This window comes from Magnolia sinica, chromosome 18 (assembly GCF_029962835.1).
Source record: "Magnolia sinica isolate HGM2019 chromosome 18, MsV1, whole genome shotgun sequence".
NCBI classification, from domain to species: domain Eukaryota; kingdom Viridiplantae; phylum Streptophyta; class Magnoliopsida; order Magnoliales; family Magnoliaceae; genus Magnolia; species Magnolia sinica.
This window is the reverse complement of record NC_080590.1, coordinates 28,330,728-28,356,017: the sequence shown is the minus strand read 5'-3', so window position 1 is coordinate 28,356,017 and position 25,290 is coordinate 28,330,728. Positions and strand designations below refer to the sequence as shown.

Sequence of the window (25,290 nt, the reverse complement as noted above, 5' to 3'; positions counted from 1 at the left end):
TGGTGATATTTCGAGGCAAAAAGGAAGATACTTTGTACGTGACTTCAGGATCGTATAGTTCACTCGCAGTCGCATCAACTGGAGTGAATGGGCAGTTATGGCATCAGAGGTTGGGACATATGAGTGAGAAATGGATGAAAGTGCTATTGTCAAAAGGGAAGCTACCAAGGCTGAAGTCTATTGACTTGAAATTCTGCAAGGACTACGTGTATGGCAAGCAGAAAAGGGTAAGTTTCAAGAAGACGGGACGTGCTCCAAAGACGCATCTATTGGAGCTTGTACACACAGATGTGTGGGGACCGGCACAGGTATTATCTCTTGGTGGCTCACATTATTTTGTTTCTTTTATTGATGATGCTAGTAGGAAACTGTGGGTCTATTTCTTAAAACATAAATCTGATGTATTTGATGTATTTAAGAAGTAGAAAGTTATGGTAGAAAATGAGACAGGTAAAACAGTAAAGTGTCTCAGATCTGACAATGGGGGAGAGTACTGTGATAAGAGATTTGAGAAGTATTGTGCAGCAAATGGAATCAAACATCAGAAAATGATTTCAGGGACACCACAACAGAATGGTGTGACTGAGCGTATCAACAGGACCATCCTTGAGCACGCCAGGACCATGAGGTTACATGCAGGGTTGCCCAAGACCTTTTGGGTAGATGTTGTGAATACTGTCGCATATCTCATCAATAGAAGTCCCTCAACACCATTGGATGGTGGGCTACCAGAAGAAACGTGGACTGGGAAAGAAGTGAACCTTGCACATCTCAGAGTGTTCGGTTGCACTTCATATGTTCACATTGATGCAGAGCACAGAAACAAGCTGGATGCGAAATCCAGGAGGTGCACGTTTATAGGCTACGGGCAGCATGATTTTAGTTACAGGTTTTGGGATGCAGAAAATAGGAAAATCATCAAAAGCAAGGACGTAGTCTTCAATGAAAAAGTGATGCATAAGGACAGTGTGCGAGGAAATAAGCCCGAAGAAAAGGAATTCGTAGAGTTGGAAGAGTTACCGGACATGAGTATTACAACACCACAGGATGATCATGCACAGGAGCATTATGAGGCAGAGCCGCATACATTGGGTGTGAGGAGGTCTACTCGGGAGAGAAGATCCACGGTCCGATACTCACCCTCCTTACATTATCTACTGCTGATAGATAATGGTGAACCAGAGTGTTTTGAAGAGGCATTACAGTCGGATACACGGGTTAAGTGGGAGCAGGCCATGGATGAGGAGATGGACTCTCTTGAGTCTAATCGTACATGGGAGCTAGTCACTCTACCCAAGGGTAAGAAAGCTCTTCATAACAAGTGGGTTTACGGACTGAAGGAGGAGCACAATGGTTCGAAACGGTACAAGGTCAGATTGGTTGTGAAAGGGTTTCAACAAAAGGCAGGTATCGATTTCACTGAAATATTTTCACCTGTGGTGAAAATGTCTATGATTTGCATGGTCTTGGGTATAATGGCTACAGAGGACTTACATCTAGAGCAGTTAGATGTTAAAACAGTCTTTCTTCATGGGGACCTTGAAGAAGAAATATACATGCATCAGCTGACAGGATACATGGCACCAGGAAAGGAGAACAAAGTGTGCAGACTGAAGAAGAGCTTATATGGTCTGAAGCAGGCCCCGAGGCAGTGGTACAAGAAGTTCGACAGTTTCATGTCGGGAAACGGTTTCAGGAGATGTCATGCAGACCACTGTTGTTACTTGAAGAAGTTTGATACGTCGTACATCATCCTTCTTCTGTACGTTGATGATATGCTTGTGGTCGGTTCAAGCATGAAGGGCATCTTAGATCTCAAAAGACAATTGTCTAGAGAATTTGCCATGAAGGATTTAGGAGCTGCAAAACAAATCCTAGGCATGAGGATAAAGTGTGACAGGGAAAATAAGAAATTAGTTTTGTCACAGGCAGAGTACATTGCAAAGGTACTTGATCGATTCAATATGGGAGGTGCTAAGCCGGTTAGCACTCCATTAGCCAACCACTTCAAGCTATCTAAGGAGCAAGGAGCAAAGACGCAGGAGGAACGGGACTACATGGCTAAAGTCCCATATGCGTCAGCTATTGGGAGTCTTATATATACTATGGTGAGCACGAGGCCAAACATTGCTCAAGCAGTGGGAGTTGTTAGCAGGTTCATGAATAACCCCGGGAAGGAACATTGGGAAGCTGTGAAGTGGATCCTTAGATACCTGGTAGGCACTAAGGATGTGGTTCGAAAATCACGCTACAAGGCTACGTGGTTCAGATTTGGCAGGAGACATCGACAACAGAAGAAGCACTACAGGTTATGTCTTCACTCTAGGTAGTGCTGCAGTCAGTTAAGTCTCTCAATTACAGAAGATAGTATCTATCAGTACGACAAAATCAGAATATGTTGCGGCTACGGAAGCGTGCAAGGAGATGGTATGTATGCAAGGTTTCATGAAAAAGTTGGGTAAGAAGCAAGCAGATTGCAAGTTGTACAGTGACAGTCAGAGTGCAATACACTTGGCTAAGAATTCAGCCTTTTATTCAAGGACCAAACATATTGCCGTCAGATATCACTTCATACGTTCGTTACTAAAAGATGGATCGATTGCTCTGGAAAAGATTCATACAAGTGAGAATCCTGCAGACATGTTGACCAAGGCGGTCACACGAGACAAGCTAAAGCTTTGTTCAGCTTTAATTGGTCTTCAGGCTTGAAGACAGGGAGGTGGTGCACTCCGGATGAAGAAGACAAAGGTTTATGGCGATGTGTCTCTAAGTGGGAGATTATTGAGAAGTGGAGCCACATCTAGGGCCGCGCACGACCGGTTGTGGCCCCTGCTCGACCGGTCGTGGAGCCCGCTCGACCGGTCGTGACCAGTCGTGGACTGGCACGACTCGAACTCCAGCGAGCATCAGTTTTTTGGGTCCGAGGTGCTCGACTGGTCGTGGGCCATGCACGACCGGTCGTGGGGTCCACTCAACCGGTCGTGGTTACGCAGATTCATTTCCGAATCTGATGCAGACTGTAGATTTTTGTGTTGCCTTTCGCAAGGATGCGAAAGGGAAGTTGCCAAAACTATAAATTGGAGTCTCTAGGGCTATTCTAGGGTGAAGGTGAATATTGGGATATATTTCTAAGGTGTGGGCAAGGGATTTTCTCTGTACTTCCAAGGGAGACGTTAGTATATTGCCTTTGAATCTTCGTTCTTCATAATGGAAGTTTGCATCCGTGGTTTTTTACCCTAGTTTGGGGTTTTTCCACGTATATCTTGTCTTGTGGTTTGTTTGGATTGCTTTGATTTGTTTCTAGTTTATATCTCTTCTTGTTTATCGTTTGTGGGTGAGGCCTGAGATTGGATCTAGGCTCACTGAGTTATTGGCGTGTTGCACAACATATGGCATACCATGCTTTTGATGTAACTATATGTCTAGAACTATTTCACTTGTGCATTCAAATGTAGTGGTAGTATTATGTGGAAATTGGAAATGTTTTGTCCATGTGCATTCTTTGTCATTTTCGTTTCACCCCATTGTAATATAAGATGAAAGTTGGGATCCAGACATAGAGTTACTTGGTATTGTTCATTATTTTGCACTCACTGTATTTGTGATTGTAATTACTGATATTTTATTTCTGGAGGCATTTGTGATGAATCGTGGATATCGGGCTAAAATATAGAATGAAATCCTTTATAGAAAAGAAAATGACAATCAACCAAGTATTTCTAATTCCCATAAGCCTTGACACCAAGTTTGGAGGTCAAAGACCTAGGAGAATTGAGTTGAACATTACTGCAATACTGCCTTTGATTTGCAAGAAATCTATCATTTGCAATTTATCTAATTAAGTGTTGTAATTAAGAACACTCAAATATTGATTATAATTAATAATCATTTATACAGTATAGGAACTGTGGAACTTGGACAGTGACAGGTGTGCCATTTTTGGACACAAGTATGGTCTAAGATAATAATGAACTTAAAAATCTACTAAGTTTATGTAAAGAAATTTATGAGCCATGTCCAAGAGTGTTGGATTGGAAGCTAGATAGGTAGGCTCGCAGGATTTGACGGTCTACACAATCTTAGGACTTTCATAGGGCCGAAGATAGACGGTCTACGTCAAGTGGTTTCCCCAACTACTATTGGAGTAGAGAGGATCTAATCACCCATCTTATTCTATGGTTAAGATGGCCCCCAGATAACGATCAATGACTTAGATCGTCTTTGGGGTAGGCTAGATGGACAATGGTATTTTATCTATCCCTCTCTATTTTCTCTCTGAAGTCTCTAGTTTTTTGGAATGCATTTTATGAGGGATTCCTTCTCCTTTTTATGAGGGAAGGATTAGGAGAATTTGAAAGAGGCAAGTCGTGGCAGCGGCAACCGTCCTAAGAGATTTTTAGACTTGTCTCAAGTCACCTACATATATAAGATCTTAGAGTGGTTCAGGATGACAAATTCAAAAGCTATTGAAATCCCTATGGAAAAAACTATGAGGCTGGATAGGAAATCTTGTCCTCGGACTGAAGCTGAGAAATCAGCTATGTCCTCAGTACCTTGTGTAAGTGTAGTAAGTAGCTTAATGTATGTCATTCTTTACACCGGACTGGCTATTAGTTATACAGTTGGCATAGTTAGGCGTTATTGAGTAACCCATGACAGTCTCATTGGCAAGTTGTCAAATGCATATTTTTCTATCTGAGGAACCAAAGACTTGATAATGTGTTATCAAGGCATGAATCTCATGCTCAAAGGATATTTAGATGGCGCTTGGGGTAATGACGCTGATGAGGGAAAGTTAACTTCAGGATATGTTTTCTTTGCTCAAAGGGAGAGCTATCTCATGGTCAAACAAGAAACAAATATCCATAACCCTCTCATCTATGGAGGCCAAGTACATAGCATGTTGTGCTATAGTTCAGGATTGTGTATAGGTTCATAAATTCTTACAAAGTTTGGGCTTTGTATTGGGCATTCGTGAGCCTCTATCATTGAGAATAGAGAACAGATCTGCCATTGAATTAGTGAAGGACCCCAAACACTACTAGAAGTTCGAGCATATTGAGATCAAATATCATTACATTTGTGATCAAGTGAGAGATAAGAATGTCGCTCTCAGCTACATTCCTACCAAGGAGATGTTCATTGATCCCATGACAAAGCCTATAGCTAGAGATTTATTCCAAGTTCACGTCAGGCATATGGGATTGATGAGAGCTTGAATGATATGATTGTATCATGTATCTTTAATCTTTCTTCAATGAATAATGCATTCTTTTATTTAATATCGAGCACTAATATTGACTAGGTATGTAAATCATCAGCATTTACCTTAAGATTATGTAGGATCTCTACCTTCGTCGGCAGGCTGGTCACCTACTCGCATGGGTTGACTAACTTTGAATGTACAAGAGAGGCACAATTGGGGTGTTCATATGTTAAGGTGTGAACCACCCTTTATTATGAATAATGGAGGATGATGATACGAGTGACTCGTATATGCCTTCAATCCTAAAAGATTGAAAATGAGACTAATCAAGTTAAATAACATTATCGCTCCATTACTCTTCTTGTGATTAATGTTATGACCTGAATAAAAGTCAGGTCGTGAGGATATGAGATGAGTTACACCTCATGTGAGGCGACCTGCGTATTGTATACCCAACATATGCTTAGTATTGTTTACTTTATGGTGTATATTGTAGTCACGTGCAGGGACCTTTTATCTATAAAATACTTTGATTAAATCCAATCATTGCAACATGCAAGTAAGTAGTCCTGTAGGTGACTCTTTGTGTCCTTAGACACCATCCTCTTGTGTACAAGAGAATACGATTGAGTGTCGCTACTTTAGTATACAATAACGAAGGACCCTTAATTAGTCAGACTCAGTTACATTAGGAAAGTGGCTTAATTGATTTCAAATTACACATTTACATGGGGAATATCCCATAACAACTGCATCGAGTTTTTAGAATTATTAATACGTAGTTGAATACTTATCCGCCGATGGTATTGAATTTTTTTTTATATGGATTTTTTCGAACAATATTCTTTTCAGAATTATATATATTATATTATTACTTTAAAATGATTCAAATTGATATTTGTGAAAACCTGAGTTTTCAAAATAACTCGATAAGTTGGATAAGTGAGTATATGGGCTGAGTATTCTAAATCGGGAGTTAACTCCATCCGGTGTGGTCATGCGGACTAGGACAAATATTGCAAATCTTAGGTTATTGAGTACTAATTAGGTGGTCATGTAGTACTGATCAAATACCTATAAGAAGATAACAGTGTTCCAGTTGGTCCCACGTCTCTAATTCTTTTTATTACGATTTTTTTGGTTTTGACTATTATGAGACGAGCTAGATGGACAATCTATGATGTGCCCATCCCACAATGTGCTTGAGTGGGAGATGTTATATATGGGCCTATGTGGCCCGCTTGTGGGCAACCACTAGTGAGTGAGTCCCACATATCTGCTAATTCTCTCTTTCAGGACTTTGCTTCGAACTTTGAAATTCAAAGTAAATTTGAATTTTATTTTTGGACGAGGGAGAGATATGGAAGAGGTAGGATTAGATAGAGGGATAATCCTCATCCCATCCAAACTCATCTTCATCTCTTGATCCCTCGTTCTATAAATACTGAAAAATATCCCTCAATGAGATTAAGTAATTCAGAATCCGAGAGATCCCAAAGAGAAAGAAAAGATGATAGTGAATTTGCATCCATCTGGCCCATTCTTTATACGATCCAAGCCATAGATCGTAATATGGGGTCATCTTAACCATAGAATCAGAGGGGTGATTAGACCTCTCCTCCCCCATAGTAGTTAGGCAGGCTACTAGGCGTACACCATTCATCTTAGGCTTTTGTAAAAGTTCCAAATAGTGTAGACCATCGGATCTTGTGGGCCCACTATTCCAGACTGCCTTTCAGAAACATAGCATGGGGCTGGCCTTGGTCTTCCTCCAAAAGCTGTAGGCTATTCTGTTCTTCTTGCCACATGGGTTTCTTTTGTTCCATGTGTACTCGTAATATAGTTGATACAATATTCCAGATACATGGTGCTGCAAATGATCTGTCAAAGATTGTACCATTATCATAACATTTATGTTGTTTAGGATCATGTCCATAAATCTAGAGTCCTATGTCTGCATTTTGGTTACACCCTTCTCTACTTGTAGTTGCCTTGATGTGCTTATGTTCAAACATATCTTCTTCTTTTTTTTCTTTACTGCAATACTTTTCATTATATGCTTAATGCTATATATCTTGTTACTAATGCTCCTGCATTTCAAAGAGAGTATCTTCTTGTGAGAAAAGGATACGAAAAGTTTTTTAATTAATTTATTTATTTGAATGCAGATCTCAAATTTAGAAGTATGGTTTCAACGGCCGAAAGATATTGTCCGCAGATTGCTTTCAGGAGATGTAGACATTGGGATTGTAGGTTTTGACACATTCTGTGAATATGGACAGGTGTGCGTTTAGGGTACCAAATAAGTTTGATATAGCTTCTAGAGTTTCTGTTCTTTTTATCTTTTAATTCTAGCATCCTTTGATATATTTTCGTATGCATGATTAGTTGTGGTAACAATTTACTTTCTTATTGACTTCTCAAAGAGTATGAACTTTTCTGTTTGCATAATAGGCTTCTTGATATAGATCCATACTTTGTTTTTTTTCACTTTGAAGTTGATATGGTTTAATTAGTTCTATTGGCGACAACCATGATGTTGTCGCTGCTTGTATAAAGCAAACAAGAAGAAAGAGATTGGGGCAGAAGAGTAATGTTGTGAAATAAATGGATGATGAAGATGTGATGAATTTCAAAGAAAGGAAAATAGGAGATGGAAATCAAGTTTGAGAGAAAAACAAATGATGGGAGAAATACCTCAGCTTGAAGGGAGAGAAAATTGCATGCTGCCTAAGCTTTTAGTTGTTCTGCTCCGGTACGTTGTAAGTGATTGATATGACTGTGTGAGGCAGAAATGCTGAAGAGAAGAAGGGGGGAGACAATGGGGACCAGATAGGGGCTTTAATTTTGATTCCTTACAGCAATTTCAAAGTATTTAAAGCATAATTAATGGTGAGGTGACATACTTACCCTTGTGAGCATGAAAGATCTATTATCCATGGAATAGATGGAATAAAAAACATAAATGAGCAGAAATTCCTATTTTTTCCTTTTACACCAAGCCCTGTTACAATATCATTATTATAAATAAAAGAAGAAAGCAAGTTATGGGAAAGAGGGGAGGTAAACTATTACTCCAGTGCATGAACAGTTACCTTACAATATCAATGTTGCAAAGGCACAGTTCAATGAACGTCAAAATCTTACCGTGAACCTATGACGATCAAATCATAGACTTCTAGTTATTACGAATTGGATGATCTTTGCTCATATGATATATAAGAGAGAACTCTATGAAGGAGCTTTGTCATTCCAATTCAAGACATAATGAGATTCATTACAATCATCACAACAGTGTTTTCATCCCTGTGAAGAATTGGCCAAGTATGATAAACTCCAAGTTCTATGAGGAAATGGAGGAAACAATGACCTACTTTAATTGGAAAACATGGAAAATAATTATCCTTTATATTGGATTCTGAAAACATTTCATTGTTTATGAGAATTGCAAGAGTCAATCGAAGAGCTGAGGAATGCACAAAATGCAGTAGCTGAGCACCTCTATCCACAAGGCAATTGGTATTGTAATATACTTCAAAATGCAGTAAAAAGATGGTTAATGTAATTGTCCCCATTTGAAGGAGCCCCCTTCCGGTTGGTGGAAATTATTTTTGATGGCTCCTCTCTTGGTAATCCCAGTCAAAGTCGAATTGGGCGGAGTAATTAGACATGAAACTGGTTTGATTTGCTATCTTGTTGTCAGGTCCTGCACTTTGGCCTGGAACCGGGGGCTTTGCCTCTCTGCGTCTTAGTTCTTGGGTCTCATAATTGCTGAAGGGTGTTCTATGAATGTGATCACCCTGAAGGTTGATGGTGAATAGTGGAAGCTAACCTTCATTTTTTGACATTTTCCATTGCCTCAAGGCTAAACATTTCATTTACCATGTTGCTAGAGAGGCCAAAGTTATATTGGATTTCTTATCCGAACTCATCCATGCATGTTGGGAACTCATTTCCCTTTTTATATTTTGTTTCTTTTTTTCTTTTTCTTTTTTCCCTTTTGCTTTGGCTCCCATTAATACAATTATTATCTTTTACAAAAAAAGAAGAAGAAGAAGAAGAAGAAGAAGAAGAAATAAGAAAGAAAGAAAGAAAGAAAAGAAATCTTTGGGAGTTGATATTCATCTAAGGGGAACAATATGATGATAGTGAGAAGCTGATGCGATGTTGTTATAGAATCAATGGGAATGTAATTCCAGAATCACTAGAATTAATGAAGTAAACACACAACAGCAGAATATTGGAGTAGACTATAGAGAGGGATAAACAACTTGCTGAAATTGATATCTCTGCGCTAGTTACAAGTACCTAACAAAAACTCAGAAATGTTTAGTCCCTTTGAAATTCTAGAATAATCATTTTTATGATATTATGGACACCCCTAAATCCCTATGATTCATAACCAATCTACTTCGAAACAGGATGCTGAGTAGCATCATCTGTATCTATATAGATTTACTTAAATTGTAATGGCTTAAAATAGCATGCATAGATCCAGAAAATCATCCCCCAAAATAATCAGAGAATCCATAAATGAACCCCAAAATCATCATAGAACCAACAAAAGGTCAGCAACTATAATCTTCTGAAAATAGTAGTGCGAGAAGTTGAGCGAAAAAAATTCTGTATCTTTAGCAGATGATCAGCCCCACGGTAGGCCGTGGGCCTATGCTAGAAGATGCCAAATGGCCAATATGGACCAATCTTAAAACCATGTTGCGCAGCAGAAGAATAAAGAAGCTGGAAACCTGGACCTGCAAGTGGTTGCAGCAGATCTAGATTTAAATCCTCCACAAATCCTTTCAAGATGCAGTAAACAAAAGGATTGTAGATGAACTCCAATTTACTGTAATATCTATCATAAAACTATCCATACATATGAATTGCAGTCTTAGAAGCTGCATAGAAAGCTTCCACAATAATCCCCAAAACTCTCTCTATATACTTACCTATTTCAAGCATTAACCAACCACACTTGTATTAAGATCCATTCTAACCAAGGAAACTAACTTGTAAAAGAGAGGCTGATAAAGAGGATTTATTTCCAAATCTTGGATTCTCTGCATGCCTGCATGGGATCCAAGGTCCACATGACTGTGAATAGTTACTAAAATATTTCTGACAAGCATGTATATCCTGCAGGAAATAGAAAATTCCTGCTAATGCCCACTGTTGTTGGAAATAATTGAAAATGGGATTCACATAGGATTGGACTCATGGGCCCCACAGTTCACCTGATCATCAATCTGGGCATCAATTTTATATCAATCCGGGTCCTCAACCGACAATGTGATGACATGTGGGGTTCAACCGGACCATCAGATTGATTCTGCTGGTCATGTGGAAATTCCCAAATCCTGCTTGTGTGCAACCATTCAGCTGCATAAGCTCTATGATTGCAACATGTCATTAGATAACAACTGTTTGATATCTGGAACCAGTAAATACCACCAGATTGGTACATGTGATCCATTTTATCTTATGGGTCCCTTGGATCAATCAGATTGTTGGTCTTGATCAGTCAAGACAATTGAAATGGTCCTGATCTTTCATCAGATTTATGCAAACTTGATGTGGTCCAGATCTACAATCTGGGTGGAGTGTTCTAGATCTCAAATATGGACAGCCCTCAATCTTTGATCTAGATTGTAGGATGGGTTCAGGGCTTGATTTGCATTTTGATAGCTTGAATAGGGGTGGCAATGGGTCAGGTTTGGGGTCAGCCCAAGCCCGACCCGTTTACTAAACGGGCCAAGAATTATTGCTCAGACCTGATCAACAACCCATTACCCCATGACCTGACCCGGCCCACTTAAAAATTCATCAAGCCCAACCAGACCCAATGACCCATTTAATTGTAAATGGACTGAGCTCAACTCACCCAAACCAACCTCCCTTGACCTAAACCAAGTTTAAGAATGGAATATGACACACTAAGGCTATGCACAAACTAGCCTAAACAATGGATATGCACGTACATAAATATATTGTTTTGTTTCAGATTTTGGGTCAGGTTGGGTAAAGTTCAACCCAAGCCGAGTCCGACCCACTACTGAATACCTATTTAGCTTGGCCCAAAACCAACTTAAATGGGCTAACCCAACCCATTGCCACCACTAGGTTTGACACTTGGTCTGCCATATTATGGGATCATCAAGGACCTGTCTAATGGTGATTTGTGGCCAGATGCATCATTACTATTCTATAAGTAGCTGGAGTACGGGTTTCACTGAGAGTGGGCCATTTTCCCTTAGGAGGGGAATTGTGGAGTCTCCAATTCTTACTCCTGTCTGATTATTGTGGAAGAGGATTCTCCTGATGTTAACAGTTGGGTTCAAAGTGATCATTCTCAGTCTTGGAAGTTACCTTTCATTTTTGTTTTATTTTTTTATTATTATTTTTTATAATGAAATCTTTCTTTCCTCTTAGCTAAACATTTCATTCCTGATCAGGTAGAGAGGCAAATGTTTGGATTGATGTAATTGGCCATAGTAGTTGTTCTAAGATCTTTGCGATGCATTAGGAACTCATTCTCTCCTTTTATGTATCTTTTTAACCTATTTTAAGACATTTCTTTGTTACTTCTCCAAACACTGTATATGTGGGTTTTACTAATGTCCCCACCTTCATGGGGATGTTAGCAATGTCCCCAAGCCTTTGTAATGGCCTGTGGGATGCCTAATCATCAATTGGAACTATTCATTCAATGGTTCCATTGGGAGCAAGCCATTGTGCAAGAATCACACCGATCAGATGATCCTATCCCTATGAATGAGGCCAATTTGTAACAGCCATCTATTTTTTACAAGCCATAGATCACATGGTTATAATCATCAAACCAAAGTGCTACCTTGGAATCATAAGCATAACGAAGTAGTATCTATAAGATAGATGGCTCAGGATGACGATTGGACCTATTCTCTTTATACGCTCGACTGTCCATCTTCCATGTTATTGATCTGATGCTTAGGATCATTCGATATGTATGATTTTTGCACCACAGCTTGTTCCTTCTTGCATGAAAGATTTAATGGTTCAAATTAATAATTGGGTGTCCCACATGTCATTAGAAAGGTTTAGGGACATTTCTTGTGTCCCCATGAAGGTGGGGACGTCAGCAGAACCCTTCTAGATGGCTGTTAAACAATGAAAACATGCATATAGTTGTGTGTGTGCATGTGCATGTGCATGTTTTTTTTTTTTTTTTTTAACACACGCACACACACCCCCCACACACTCATGCCATAGTGGGATTTCACCACCTATGGGTACTCGAACCCTCAACCAGGTGTTGAAACTCCTAAGAGTCTAACACCGGAGTAAGAGTAAGGACCCATGTGTGCATGTGCATGTGTGAACATACATGTAGATGCATAGTAATATATTATATATTTTATTATATCATGTATTTGTAGCACAATTGTTTTTTAACAACGAAAAAATACACTTCATATAGTGTTAGAGGTGAATGCTAAATTAGAGATTTGGAGTAGACAAGATATTTAAGAAGCAACTGAGTAGGAATGGGGGTAGAGATGAGGCTTTAGTTAAAATTGAGGGCCCAGAGGTTTCTCAAGCCATGTGTTTCATTGCCTTGGCTCTGTAATTCAAAGGGATGAATAGATTGTGAGGATGTCCTAATAGAAATAGAACTAGGTGGAAGAAGTAGAAATGTTCCTCAAAGCGCTGTCTTGTTCCATGCAATGAAAGTCAAAAAGGAAAATTTTATAGCACTGCTAATCCATTGGCTATGCTGCATGGGGCAGAGTGCAAGCTAATTACAAGAAAACGTGAGCAGAGGATGGGCATTGCAAAGATGATGATGTTGAGATGGATGTGTAGGAAGACCAGGGAGGATAGAGTCAAGAATGAGGTCATCTAAAGCAGCCTAAGAAGAGAGAAGTACCAGTAGCACAGAAAGAAAAAAAAAAATGTAGCAGATTGAGATGGTTCAGCAATGCACTACGAAAATCGGAGATGGCCCTAATAATAAGAAAATTTTGATCAGGTTGAAGGCCTACAAGGAGGATGATAGAAAGTCATAAAGTACCTTGATGAGGTGGTGTGAAGGGCTGTGAAATTTTTGTTTACTTGCCAAGGATAGGGCCTTAGGAATGATTAGTGAGATGGAATTTGTAAAGCTTGTCTCAGATTGCTGGGACAAGGGTATGATCATGGTGGTGTAGTCTCATAGATTCAAGACCTGTAACTTGCCACTAGCTAGGTTTTGTTTAGATTGTGCTGCTATTGTAACAAACAAGTATTGCTAAAACTACAATATTATGTTGATTGATGAACTTTCAATGTCATCATTTCTATGGTGTTGGTTCTGGAGCTATTTTATCCCATTTTTTGTGTTTTGAAATGTTTATAGAAATATATTTTAATAATGGATGAAAAGAAGGCAATATGTTTGTTTTCTTTCTTTCTTTGGCAGGGTGATGAGGATTTGATCATAGTTCATGATGCACTGGAGTATGGACATTGCCGTTTATCCATGGCAGTAAGCCTTATAAGCTTTCATATAGTGGTCTGCTAAAAGATAGCAGCGAACCATTTTTTTGGCTCTTACATTCAAGTGGTATAATCATAATTTTATGAACTAATCAGGTTCCTTGGTATGGGATTTTTGAAAATATTAATTCCATTAGCAAGCTAGCCAAAATGCCTCAATGGAACAGTGAGAAGCCTCTACGAGTTGCAACTGGATATACCTATGTAGGTTACATTTTCTGACTATGATCCATTAATGCTTTATTTTTCACCTGTAGAACATTTCTTTTTGTTTGTTTCTAGTGTCAGATGGTACATATGGACTACGAAGTGAATTTATATTCTCTTTCTGCACAGCTGAGTTCCAAGTTTTTGAAAGAGAAGGGATTAAAGCATGTCACTTTCTCAACTGCTGATGGAGCACTGGAGGCAGCTCCTGCGGTGAGAGCTTTCTCTTGGATATTACAGCTGATTAAAAAAATTCACCTTCATTGCTCCATATAAGAATCACATGTAGTTGCCTTTTTATGTTTTGTCCTGGAACACTATCGATGTTATGCTGTTTCATGTGTCATATATTTTGGCAGGGAGATGTTGTAGATTCTGCATTGCTATACACGCATGTTTTTTGCTAATTAATTTCATTTTCCTTCCTATGTCGCAGAATCTTATTGTGATGGTTCTTGGGAATTTTATGCAGTTGTTTTCTATTTTAATATATATATATATATATATATATATATATATTAGATGTGTGTGTGTGTGTGTGTGTGTGTGTGTGTTTGCGTCCATGGCATTGTGTTGTGATGATTCTTGCGGATTTTATCTAGCTGCTTTCTGAAAAACGAAAAAGATGTGCTTGTTCACGCACACATTTGTGCAGATACTTTTTAGATATTTTGCTTCCTTTTTGCATTCTACATTTATAGATGAATATATGTAAATGTGCAATGGGTTGATTGTTTTGAACTCGACACAATGATGGATTTATTAACTTACAACTATACCGTTCACAATTATTCAATTGATAATACCATGATTAGTACTGCTTTTCTTGATGCATATTCACAAAAAGTGAATGATTGATGATTTTTCTTTTTTATTTATTTTTTGATTTATTTATAAAATTTTTAGCTTTTTTCCAATTTTTTTTATAAAGAAAATCGGAGTAAAAAAATGGTATGATTAGACTGATTATAATTCGCAATATGATAACAACAATAACAATTATGACAACATTGGGAACAATGGTTTCCATGAATTAAATCAGCTGGATTCGACCATAAGCCATTAGCTATTGTGCTAGAAAATGGCAAGAGAAACTCAAGCTTTTGCAACTTCAAACAATCACTCCCTTTTGTTGAACATGTAATCAAGGGCTTATAGAATGAAGTACAATCCTTGCTTCTCATCCTAGTCAAATATCCTAACACCAATGGACTCTATCTACAAATCACAAGCTACCTAGTAACTAAAATACCCTTGGTAATGGAGATTGCAACTAAAAACACATCCAATTCAAGAAAACAGCAAAACCAGAAAGAAGGGAAGAGGTGTAGGTTGGCTGGACTTTTGGAGATGGCCTAGGTTTAGGAGAAGTCTCATGTAGCAACTTCCCCATCATCTCCAGCAGGCCCACTCTGCAATGCGTCCATCCTGAACTGAGGCAATAATCCACATGCTCAGTTTGGGTCTGTCTTGTGGACCACAGTGATCCAGATTGCACAATAATCCTGGTCATCTGATCTTCTTGGGCTGATCCAAATGGTCTGTGTAGTGTTCTGCATCATCATGGTTGTATTTTTTCTAATGAATTTTGAAAGGGCAAACTATCTCCCAAACCACTGATCCTTTTTGGCTCCAATTCAGTTTTGGTGCATGAAGCAGTTCAGAGTGGATTAGATGATCCTGGAATCGATTTATCTGCCAATGGGGACAAAGGAGGATCTTATATATGGTCTCTCTCATTCTTAAAGAAGATTTGGTCAATATATGATAAAAGCAATCACAAAACAATCATGAATGTACCTCCCAGTGTCAATAAAGTTACTGATAGAGTGAAAAGTAGTGTAATCTCATGGACTAGGTCTTTAAAAAGAGTTCAACATCAGTGAAGAAATTGTATTGTTTACTTGTCGTATCACTTTGGTTGTCATTTCTTCTTGCTGCGTTTTGAATAAAATCCCATTCATATAGCTGAGACAAGGCTATGATTCTTTCCTTCTTCTTGATTGACAAAACAGGTTCTGTAAACTGAACCCAAAATAGCTGAGACAAGGCTATGACGATGATGGTGTTTCTTATTCTTCTTTTTCAATATGTACACTGCTATGTACACTTTTAATATGACTTCATCTCTATATCAAGGTTATGTGTGCTTTTTTTCTTGTTATACTGATCTCTATGTTTGTGTTGCCTTAGATGGGAACTGCAGATGCTATTATTGATATTGTAAGTACTGGAACAACATTACGTGAAAATAATTTAAAAGAAATTGAAGGTGGAGTTGTCTTAGAAAGCCAGGTAATTCCTTAGCCCTACACCATACCTGTGGGATTCTCTGTCTAACCATGCATTAGCCTAAGCAAGGTACTAGATTTCAGTACCAAATAGGGCAGCTGCTTCATCTCTTTCTGAGTTCACCAAACCAACCGGTGCTCTATTTTTCCACAGGCTGTACTTGTTGCAAGAAAGAAATCCATCATCCAGCAGAATGGTGCCCTTGATACTACCCATGAGATTCTTGAAAGACTTGAAGCGCATCTTAGGGCACTTGATCAATCCATGGTATTGTTATAGTTTAAGGGCGTGTTTGGGCTGAGTCTTCTTGTTCCTGTTTCTTTTTGTTCCAAGAAGCAAGTGGACATCCGCTGATGACAACTCAGCAGTACTTGTCTAGTGGTAGTACCCTCTTGTTCCTAGAATGTGGGCATTCCTACCTGTTTAGAAATCCACCTTCTTGAAATGAGAGGTGGCTCCTGCTACATGACAGCCTACTGCTGAGTTTGTTGTTTGGTGGGTCCCACATGCTTCTAGAACCAAAAGAGATGGGAGTGAGTGGGTATCTAGCCCCAAATGGACCCTAATTGTTTTTTTTTATTGCTATCTACGAACTTCTTATTTCCATGAATTGTCTTTTTGAACATACTGGTTGCAGGTGACTGCCAACATGAAGGGGAGCAGTGTAGAGGAAGTGTCTGAAAGAATTCTAAGCCAGCCACAATTATCTGGGTTGCAGGTGAGCTTTTGACAAGGAGCTTAAAAGAGTGTTGGAATCTTGATATTGACCATTAAATGCTCAGAGTATGTTATTCTTTTACATAATATTCTGGTAGTTCACTGGTTAAGTGTGATAATACATTTTTCTTTCTGTTTTAAAATAAGAATGCTAAATGTGGTTGTGCTTATCATTCTCCTAAAATTTATTTATATTAATCCACTATACCATGTTCCTGTAAGGTATGTGCACTTATATTAGTTGTCAGTCTTTTCTCTATGTTGTACTAACTACTTCAAATGGGTGCTTTTCTCAATATAAAATCATTTCTGAAAGGTGATACATTGTCAGATTTAAATGTCACCTTCCTTCTCTCTTTTGTTGGAGGGCAGTCGACAACCTGTTGTACTATCTGTTCCTCCTCCTTTTGTCCAAATCCCATTAAGACCTTTTGAAACTGAAATTGAAAAGATCAAGGAAAGCTTTATTTTTATTTTTTGTTCTTTGAAGTGCACTATTTGGTTACTCGAGATTCCATCGTCGATAAATTGCGTTAAAACATTATTTCAAAATCATAACATCAGAACATGACCACATGGTCTGCATCCAATTTGGAAATGGTTTTGACCATGAATGGGGTCTAAACATCAAAATAAAGAATCTTTTCATGCTTCAACCAAATTTGTCTGTTTTTTCTTTTTTTTTTTATTTTTTTTTATTTTTATGAAAGCCTAATAGATCAGATCTATGTTGCAATTTTGAAAGCTTATCAGTATTCAGATCATTATAGTAAATTCAAGGGAGTCTCATTGTTGTCTTGAACAGTCTCGAACTCCATACATTTTTCAAATGCTATTCTATCGCGTAAGGTTTCTGTTTATTATTTATGCAGGGACCTACCATAAATGAAATCTTCTCCAAACCCAATAGCGTCACACCGGACTACTATGAAATTGTCATATGTGTACCCAAAAGAGCACTCTACAAATCAGTTCAGCAGCTGCGAGCCGTAAATCACTCTTCTACTCATCTATTAATCTCCTTCTATATCCATTCCTTTAGTTGCTTGGCATATTGGCTTGAATGCCATAGGTCAGTCATGGATCCATGTTTTTGGGGACAATAAGCCTGAGCTTGAACTAACATGTTTCCATATATATATATATATATATATAAAGAGAGAGAGAGAGAGAGAGAGAGAGAGAGAGATTCATATTTGCAGCCTATCTTTTGAAAAAACCCTTTTTTCTACTTTTGGTAATACAATGGTACAGCTTTAGCAGAAAAAAAGGGTGCATGTATAAAAAAGATTGGGTGTAAATACTCTCCCTGCAGTATGCTGTCAACATATTTTGGGCAACTTTCTTTGACTTCATTGAAGTTCAGGACAGTTTCCTTTGTTTCCTGGAAAGCTGGGAGGTTCAGAGTCAATTTAGAGCTGGTTATACCCTGGGTTTCTCAACAGATTCTGAATTGAACCTCTTTCCGCTATGTTGTCACAAATGTGTCATTTTACAGGAGATGTCCTGCAAAACCACACTGGAAAATTTCCAAGTAAAAATATTTTCTGTCATCGCACAAAACAGCATTATTCAGATGACGGGGGAAGGGCCTGAAATGTTGAGAAACTCATGATACATTCTCCTGAGTCCTGACAGAGTTCCAAACGGGCCCTTAGGTTTCTTTTCTCCCATTGTGAAATTTGTTGTATTTGCAGATTGGTGGCTGTGGTGTTTTGATTTCTCCATTGGCATACATTTTTGATGAAGAGCCTCCAAGATGGCACAATCTTCTCATGCAACTTGGACTGTAATTGTCTAGATGCTGTCTTCAATGCTTTTTAGGAGCTTTTCTGTTTTATAGAAATAAGTCTGGAGAGCAGCCTGTGTTGAATAGGTAAGCGAGTTTCTTTATTTGGATTACGGAAATCTTTGCGCAAAAACTCATCCATTTGCAGTGTTAATGTGTATTTAATTATGTAAAGTGAATCCTATTTGCAAGTAAATCTATCTATATAATCACAATCCTTTTCTTGCTTTGCTCTAATATAATTATAGTGCCTTCTCCTTTCTAGTGGCTGAGGTTTTTTTCCACCCTCATGATCTGGTGGCATTCTCAGCCTCAGTACATCCATGTTGGGAGTCAACCTCTTTTTTTTTTTTTTTTTCACAACACCATTCAGCATTAGTGCATCTTGGACCATCCTTGTCTTTTGCTGAGCCATCCAACTTGCTAGATTGAAAGCATCACTTCTTTCAACTATGGATGGTGTAAAAAATGTGGGGAAAGAAACGAAAATTCAACAACCATAAGGGTGCATTCCAATATGAACACACGAGATGAATGGAAGTCCATATGAAACTGTCCACCATTACTAACTCTAAAGCTACACACTTTAGGGTTAATTGTCATTATTTCCGAAAACATCAAAGGTGTTGGACTCATAAGGTCTTGGTCAGCCCTCGGGTCGTTCCTTTTATATTTGTAGTTTCCTTCATTCTAGGTTATTCCCTCTCATGATTATTGAATGTTGTAGTCTGTATGGTTGCCCACTCACTGAGGGAAAAGTGTATGGAAGGAGATTCTTGGGCTCTTCGGAATTGGTCAATTTAGTTGAATACATGGAGTCATAACTTTGTCTAGAATTTACCAAGCATTTTGGGGTGGAACCAAAAAACGAGGGGAAAAACCGAATTGGCAGGTTATTAGTTGTCTGCTTTTCTTCCCTAGAAAATAATAATTTATTTATCTCAACTATTACTTGAAAAAGGCAGAATAGCATTCCACAAAATCCATTTCCTGAGGTACTTTCAAATACACCCCAAGGACTCTAAAACGAATTTATCTCCTTTTATTTAATCATAATTATGCATCGGAGACCTTACTTATTATAAATTGTCAGTTATAAGGTCTCACCTTACTAAAAAAAAAAAAGATCTCACCCACAATTAGTTGTAAATGCGTCTTGGTGGGGTGTGAGGCCCACCCTGGTGTGTGCATGGCGTCCAACCTGTCTAACATTGGTTGACCCCTAATGAAATTGGGATGCCACAAAAACCATGTTGATCATACCAGCAAGTGGGCCACCACATGAATCCTATGTTTTTGGGTGGTTGTCCATTGTTTTCTATCATGTGGCCCACATGATATGATTGGATCAACATGATTTTTGGGCCATCCTATTTTCACAAGGGGGAACCTTGTTGGATGGATTATTTGTCATACATACACTGCTGTAAGCTCCTTATGCAGCTAGTTACTTATTTTTTCATCTAGAGCCAGTTGTGTGGAAGACCTTTCTTATATTTAATCCGTACCAAATAAATAAATAAATACATAGAGAGAGAGAGAGATGTCTGTTACATGATTACGAATTTACAATTAAATAAAGTGAGATGAACTCATTTTTAAGTGGCAACAAACAGGAACTAATACTTCATTGATGTTACGAGGATAATCGGAGGTTTAGATGATGATTGGAAGACGTAAATAGGATACCTACAGAGTTAACAGGCATTCAGAAGATTGCTACAGAGTTAACATGCGTTCTGTAGCAATCTTGAGAAGATTGCTGCTGATTAGGGTTCAAGTTAAGTCAACCTCAGGTGTTCAGAACTTTCCACAACACCAAAAGGTTGATTTTCTGGTTCGAAGTTCAACTAGAGGCAGATCTATTTCTTGAGTGGAAGCTTGGGAGCTATGAGCTGGTTGAAGATGTAAGCAAAGTTCCAAAAGCACTGGCTAGCTCTATAATCAGCTGGTTGAAATAACTGCAACTGGCTGATTTCAACCTGCTTTTTTCTCGCTATAACTTCGGCTGTATGAATCACTGATCTGCCTGTTCACTTCTGCCTTCTCGAACTGCCTTTCTGTTTTTAGTGAGCAAGCTAGGATTGAACCCACAAGCTTGTGGCTATGGTATCCAACTCAGCTACTGACTTAACCCATAAGGTTTAATTTTCTTTTTTGTTGTGTTTGGATGCCACATAGACATTTAGCCACATGAGGAAGCCACCCATTTAGGAACATGCGCATTATAGTATTCATATCATAGACTTTTTTGAGAATCATGAAGTTTCTTCTAGTCTTGTCATAATTTTTTTTTATTTAATTATGCATCTTATAATACTTTTGAAGCTCTTAAATTATTAGGAGTATTTGGCGAATTCTTCGAGTCAAATTGACCTTTTGGACTTTTTGAGTCGTGTTTTTTGGGTTTATGAGCCATGATTCATATGAGATACAAGTGAGCAGATTTGCAAAAATTGCATTGCCTGCAAATTGGGCTTGAAAGGAATATAACTACAATTTTTGGTATACCGAGGTATAAACCATCTGAAGGGCTTCACGGTGGGGTTTCCCTTTAATTTTTGAACTAGTTTTTGAGGTTAATAGAGTTGAAATGAGTGAAAGATTAAAAATAATGAAAGTGGTTTCCTAACAAAGAATTTTAGTAGGAAACTCACCAAACAGAACAAAGAGTGCCCTTTTTCTTTTTGCAGACTGTGTAGCTGAAAATTAATAATAATAAATAAAGGACTGAAGGTTTTACTAAATTTCAGAGAACAGTAATAAATAAAGGAGTGAAGGTTTACTAAATTTCAGACAACAGCCTGAGAGAGTAAAAGAAAAATGAGATTTAGGAGTGAAAGGTCAAGATGTGGTTTAAAAGGAAGGAGAAGCAGAATAGAATTTGAAGTTACTAGAATTAAAGAAGGGAAAACAAAAGAACTGGTTAATTGAATTGAATTGCCACAACTGTTTCAATAAAGTCAGATTGACATAATTGCATTCATCTTTATCTTTCTTAGTTTCATATGTGAATTTGTTCTCCATTTCTATTACTTGCAGTTTGCACACGAAAGGATGATGCAACCAAAATATTGATTTTTCCTAGCCTAGGCCCGGCCCATTGCCGGACGTAATTTTTTAGTAGATTTCTGTTCAATAAGCAAGGAAGCCCATCCTAGATTGAGTGGAATGAAGAAAGCGTATTAGACCTAATCGGAATGGCAAGTGAGCTCATTGCAGCAAGCGTCTGACTTTAGCATAATGGAGGTTCCACTGACTGCAAATACAGTAACCTCTAGATGATCCTACACATAAAAAGTATAAAGGTTTAACTCACCCTTATAGTTTGTAGCATAATAATAATTATAATAATAGTAATAATAACAATAGCAGTTGCAGTAGTAATAATAATGATGTTGATAATACTAATAAAATTCATAATCTAGTAGAGACTGTTGTATGTGACCCAAGGTTTGAATCCTGTTTGTCTCATCTCGTCAACCTTACTAGTACCAAAAATAACTCCCTCTCCTTAGTGGCTAAAGAAAAAGCCCTTCCCATTCTTTAAATAATAATAATAATAATTAAAAAAAAAAAAAAACTAATGGTTAGTTAATGATGTGAATGGCCAATTTTTCTAGCATTTAAGATGGATTGACCTGGGGGTTCGGGTCCTTACCTCAGTGGTAGACTCTAAGGAGTTTCAACATGAGGTCTTGGGTTCGAGACCCATAAGTGGTGAAATCCTACTATGGCGTGCGTGGGTGTGTGTGTCGGGTGAGTGTGTAAAAAAAAAAGAAGATGGATTGACCTAATTTACACATGCCACCTATACTATTACAGAGTGCATGCAGATGAAACCATCGTACTTGAAATGAGTAGCTAAGAAAATTGGTCCATTTGTAGTCCAACCCATGTTTACAAATTGGAGGGCAAATTGATAGTCAGGAAGTATGGCATTAAGGAAGAGGGGTGGTGGACAAAAGACTGATCTCTATATGGGACTTCAGTATTGTGGAAATCAATTACCAGATTGGGGAACATGTTCAAGGAGGGTATTGGGTTCTTCTTAGGATATGGAAATAAGATTAGGTTTTGGAAGGACGTATGGTTGGGTAACATGACATTTGGTGAAGACTTTCCGATGTTGGCTAATTTGTCCATGGACGCAGATGTTACCATTGCTCATTGCTATTTCTCAGGTTATGGGGTGGTATTGACGCCTCCATGCCGGAAGAGCTTAATGGAAGAGACTGAGTTAATTAACTTGTTGGAGCAGCTAGACAGTATTTCCCCTTTTTCAAGGGCTAAAGACACATTGGTTTAAAATAAAGAAAAGTTTGGTCAATTTTCAATCCATTCCTTTTACAGGTTGATCCTTGGGACTTCTTCAAAGGGGATAAAAGGCACATTTCTTAAATTTAGCACTATGGCACCTCAAGGTAGCAGCATTGGCATAACTGGTGGAAAGGAATAAGGTGCTCATGGTCGGTAATCTTCAGAGGAGGAAGATGATGATTACCAATGCTTGCCTGTTGTTATGCGGAATGAGGAGTTGGTTGACTATCTTTTCATTCATTGTTCCTTTGAGAGAGGGCTATGGTAGAGGTTTTTTTTAACATTTTTGGTTTGTCATGGGTGATGTCAAAATCTAGTGAGGGTCTCCTTTCTAGGTATGTGTGCAGGACCGGGAAGAGAGGGAAGATGCTATGGATATTGTCCTTACTAGCATCAAGGTATGTTGTAATGGCCGTTACAAGTTATGAGGTTGTAATTGGCGTAATGGAAAAAATGATCCACAATGGCACCATAACGGTCCATTAGAGAGTCAATACATGTTTTTTTTCTCATTTTTTCTTTAAAAAGTCCGTAATGGGCATTACGGGGCCATAGCAGCCCGTATTATAACGGTAACGGTGGTGGCTGTTAGGGCCACCATTACTGTTATGGAATACCATGACTGGCAGGCCTTTGGGTCCTATTGGGAGAGAGGAAAAACTGGTATTTCCATAATTGTAGTGGGTTAGCCTCCGAGGTTTTAGGAAGGCAAAATTGGATGTAATAGATTGGACTTCTAATTTGAAAGTCGTCGGCAAAGTGCTCCCTTTCATCTGTTTCTTGGGCTGATTGGTAATTGTTTTGGCCATTTGGGCCTGCTTTGTTTAATAAAATCATAACAAATGGTTATCTCCTAATGTTAAAATTTTAAATATGAGGGCATTTTCGCATTACATCGGCATATTAAAAAATGGTTTTCTCCTAATGTTAAAATTTTAAATGTGACAGCATCTTCACGTTCCATTGGCATATTGTGACAGAATTTAACCCCAAGGAGCCATGGAGTTTGCACAAATACAAAAAAGAGAGGGGCTTGCTTCTAGAATAACAAAGAGGGAGGGATTATATGCAAAATACTGTTAGACATATATGATTTCTCATGTCACGCGTGACACATGTAGCTGGGCCATATGGCTAGATGGCTATGGTGGAGAGGTCTGTTCCCTCACCCATTTATATTATGTTTGTATTATTGCTTGTAATATATTTTTCTTCTTTTATCCCTTGGGCCATGTTAGATAGCTATGTCTATATAGGGGTATTCTTGTATATTGTTCTCTTTCTATGGTTGATATATATTCCTGCTTTCTTTGAGGGTTTTGCATAAGGCAAACCTCACCAATCCGGATTTCTGTTATATGTGGTGATTTTTCTTGGTTTTCTCCAAAACCTATCAAATACTACTACTACAACAACAATAATAATAATAATAACCAAAATTACAAACATATCTATCCATGACATGATACTAAACTTCATTCCAATGCTTCAACAGTGACCTATCTCCATTGATTGGGATACACAGCCCATATTAATTTTACAAAGAATCAACTTTTAAACTGTGTTTGGACTATAGGAAGCAAAATATGTTAACTCCAAAGGTTTAACTTATGGATTGTACAAATCGTGGTTGTCTTGCCATGTCTTTCCACAAAATAAAGATCTGGTCCCTTGTGATTTGTATAAACCAATATTAAAGAAACGAGGGTGCACATGCTCAAGATTCCAGTATGAGCTGACATCTCACCTCAATGGGAAGTTTAGTGGCTTGCCATGCTTTTGGCTTTTATAGAAATGATGTCCTCAGCATTGTAATTTTGGCTATGTTTCAGTGCCCTTCCACATCATTATAGCTAACCTGTTTTCAACATCAGCCTCTTAGATATGATACTTCCCATCTGTTTCGAGACTAGTTCTGACCTTTTCGATTGACACTGATAGGTTCCATTTATGCCATTTTTTAAATAATGACAGACATGGATTCCCACATTCGATGGTGCCGAAGGCTTTTGAAATGTCATCTCATGGAGCTCAATTCCAAAAATATGCTCCAATCTGTTCAATCTTACATCATTGGAGGATGATTTGACCTTAAATGTATTACATGTTCTTATATATCTCGGAAGCTGGTTCATTATTCAAGATCTCGGCATTGGATGATATGTATTAGATGATATACCATACGGTACCCACAATATACACATTTCTCCATAGTTATGTATGGTTAATATCAAATCACCACCGC

The 25,290-nt window shown here is 38.2% G+C and overlaps 2 protein-coding genes across 3 annotated transcripts in view; both read left to right on the top strand.

Moving 5' to 3' along the window:
* LOC131232326 (ATP phosphoribosyltransferase, chloroplastic-like) overlaps nt 1-8,981 on the top strand; it is a 19,116-nt gene extending 10,135 nt beyond the window's left edge. The window contains exons 3-4 of the mRNA XM_058228562.1: nt 7,375-7,488; nt 8,910-8,981. Coding sequence (XP_058084545.1) covers nt 7,375-7,488; nt 8,910-8,981 — 186 coding nt within the window. The remainder of the gene's footprint in view (nt 1-7,374; nt 7,489-8,909) is intronic.
* Nucleotides 6,722-25,290, top strand: LOC131233574 (ATP phosphoribosyltransferase 2, chloroplastic-like). 2 transcript variants are annotated; one of them, XR_009165283.1, is made up of 11 exons: nt 6,722-6,986; nt 7,375-7,488; nt 13,644-13,709; nt 13,817-13,924; nt 14,057-14,140; nt 16,121-16,222; nt 16,373-16,486; nt 16,857-16,937; nt 17,809-17,925; nt 18,634-18,812; nt 25,020-25,290. XR_009165283.1 is itself a non-coding variant. In XM_058230343.1 (10 exons), exons 3-10 carry the CDS (start codon nt 13,704-13,706, stop codon nt 18,727-18,729), a joined length of 708 nt encoding a protein of 235 aa, XP_058086326.1. In that variant the 5' UTR covers nt 6,722-6,986; nt 7,375-7,488; nt 13,644-13,703; the 3' UTR covers nt 18,730-18,950. The 2 variants fall into 2 exon arrangements, 1 of the variants encoding a protein (XP_058086326.1); XM_058230343.1 differs by lacking the exon at nt 25,020-25,290 and having other exon boundaries at nt 18,634-18,950.

Coding starts and splice junctions, on each gene's coding strand:
- LOC131233574 (XM_058230343.1), top strand. Junction 14,141..16,120: donor CACTGGAGGCAGCTCCTGCG/GTGAGAGCTTTC, acceptor GTGTTGCCTTAG/ATGGGAACTGCAGATGCTAT. Junction 16,938..17,808: donor CACAATTATCTGGGTTGCAG/GTGAGCTTTTGA, acceptor TTATTTATGCAG/GGACCTACCATAAATGAAAT.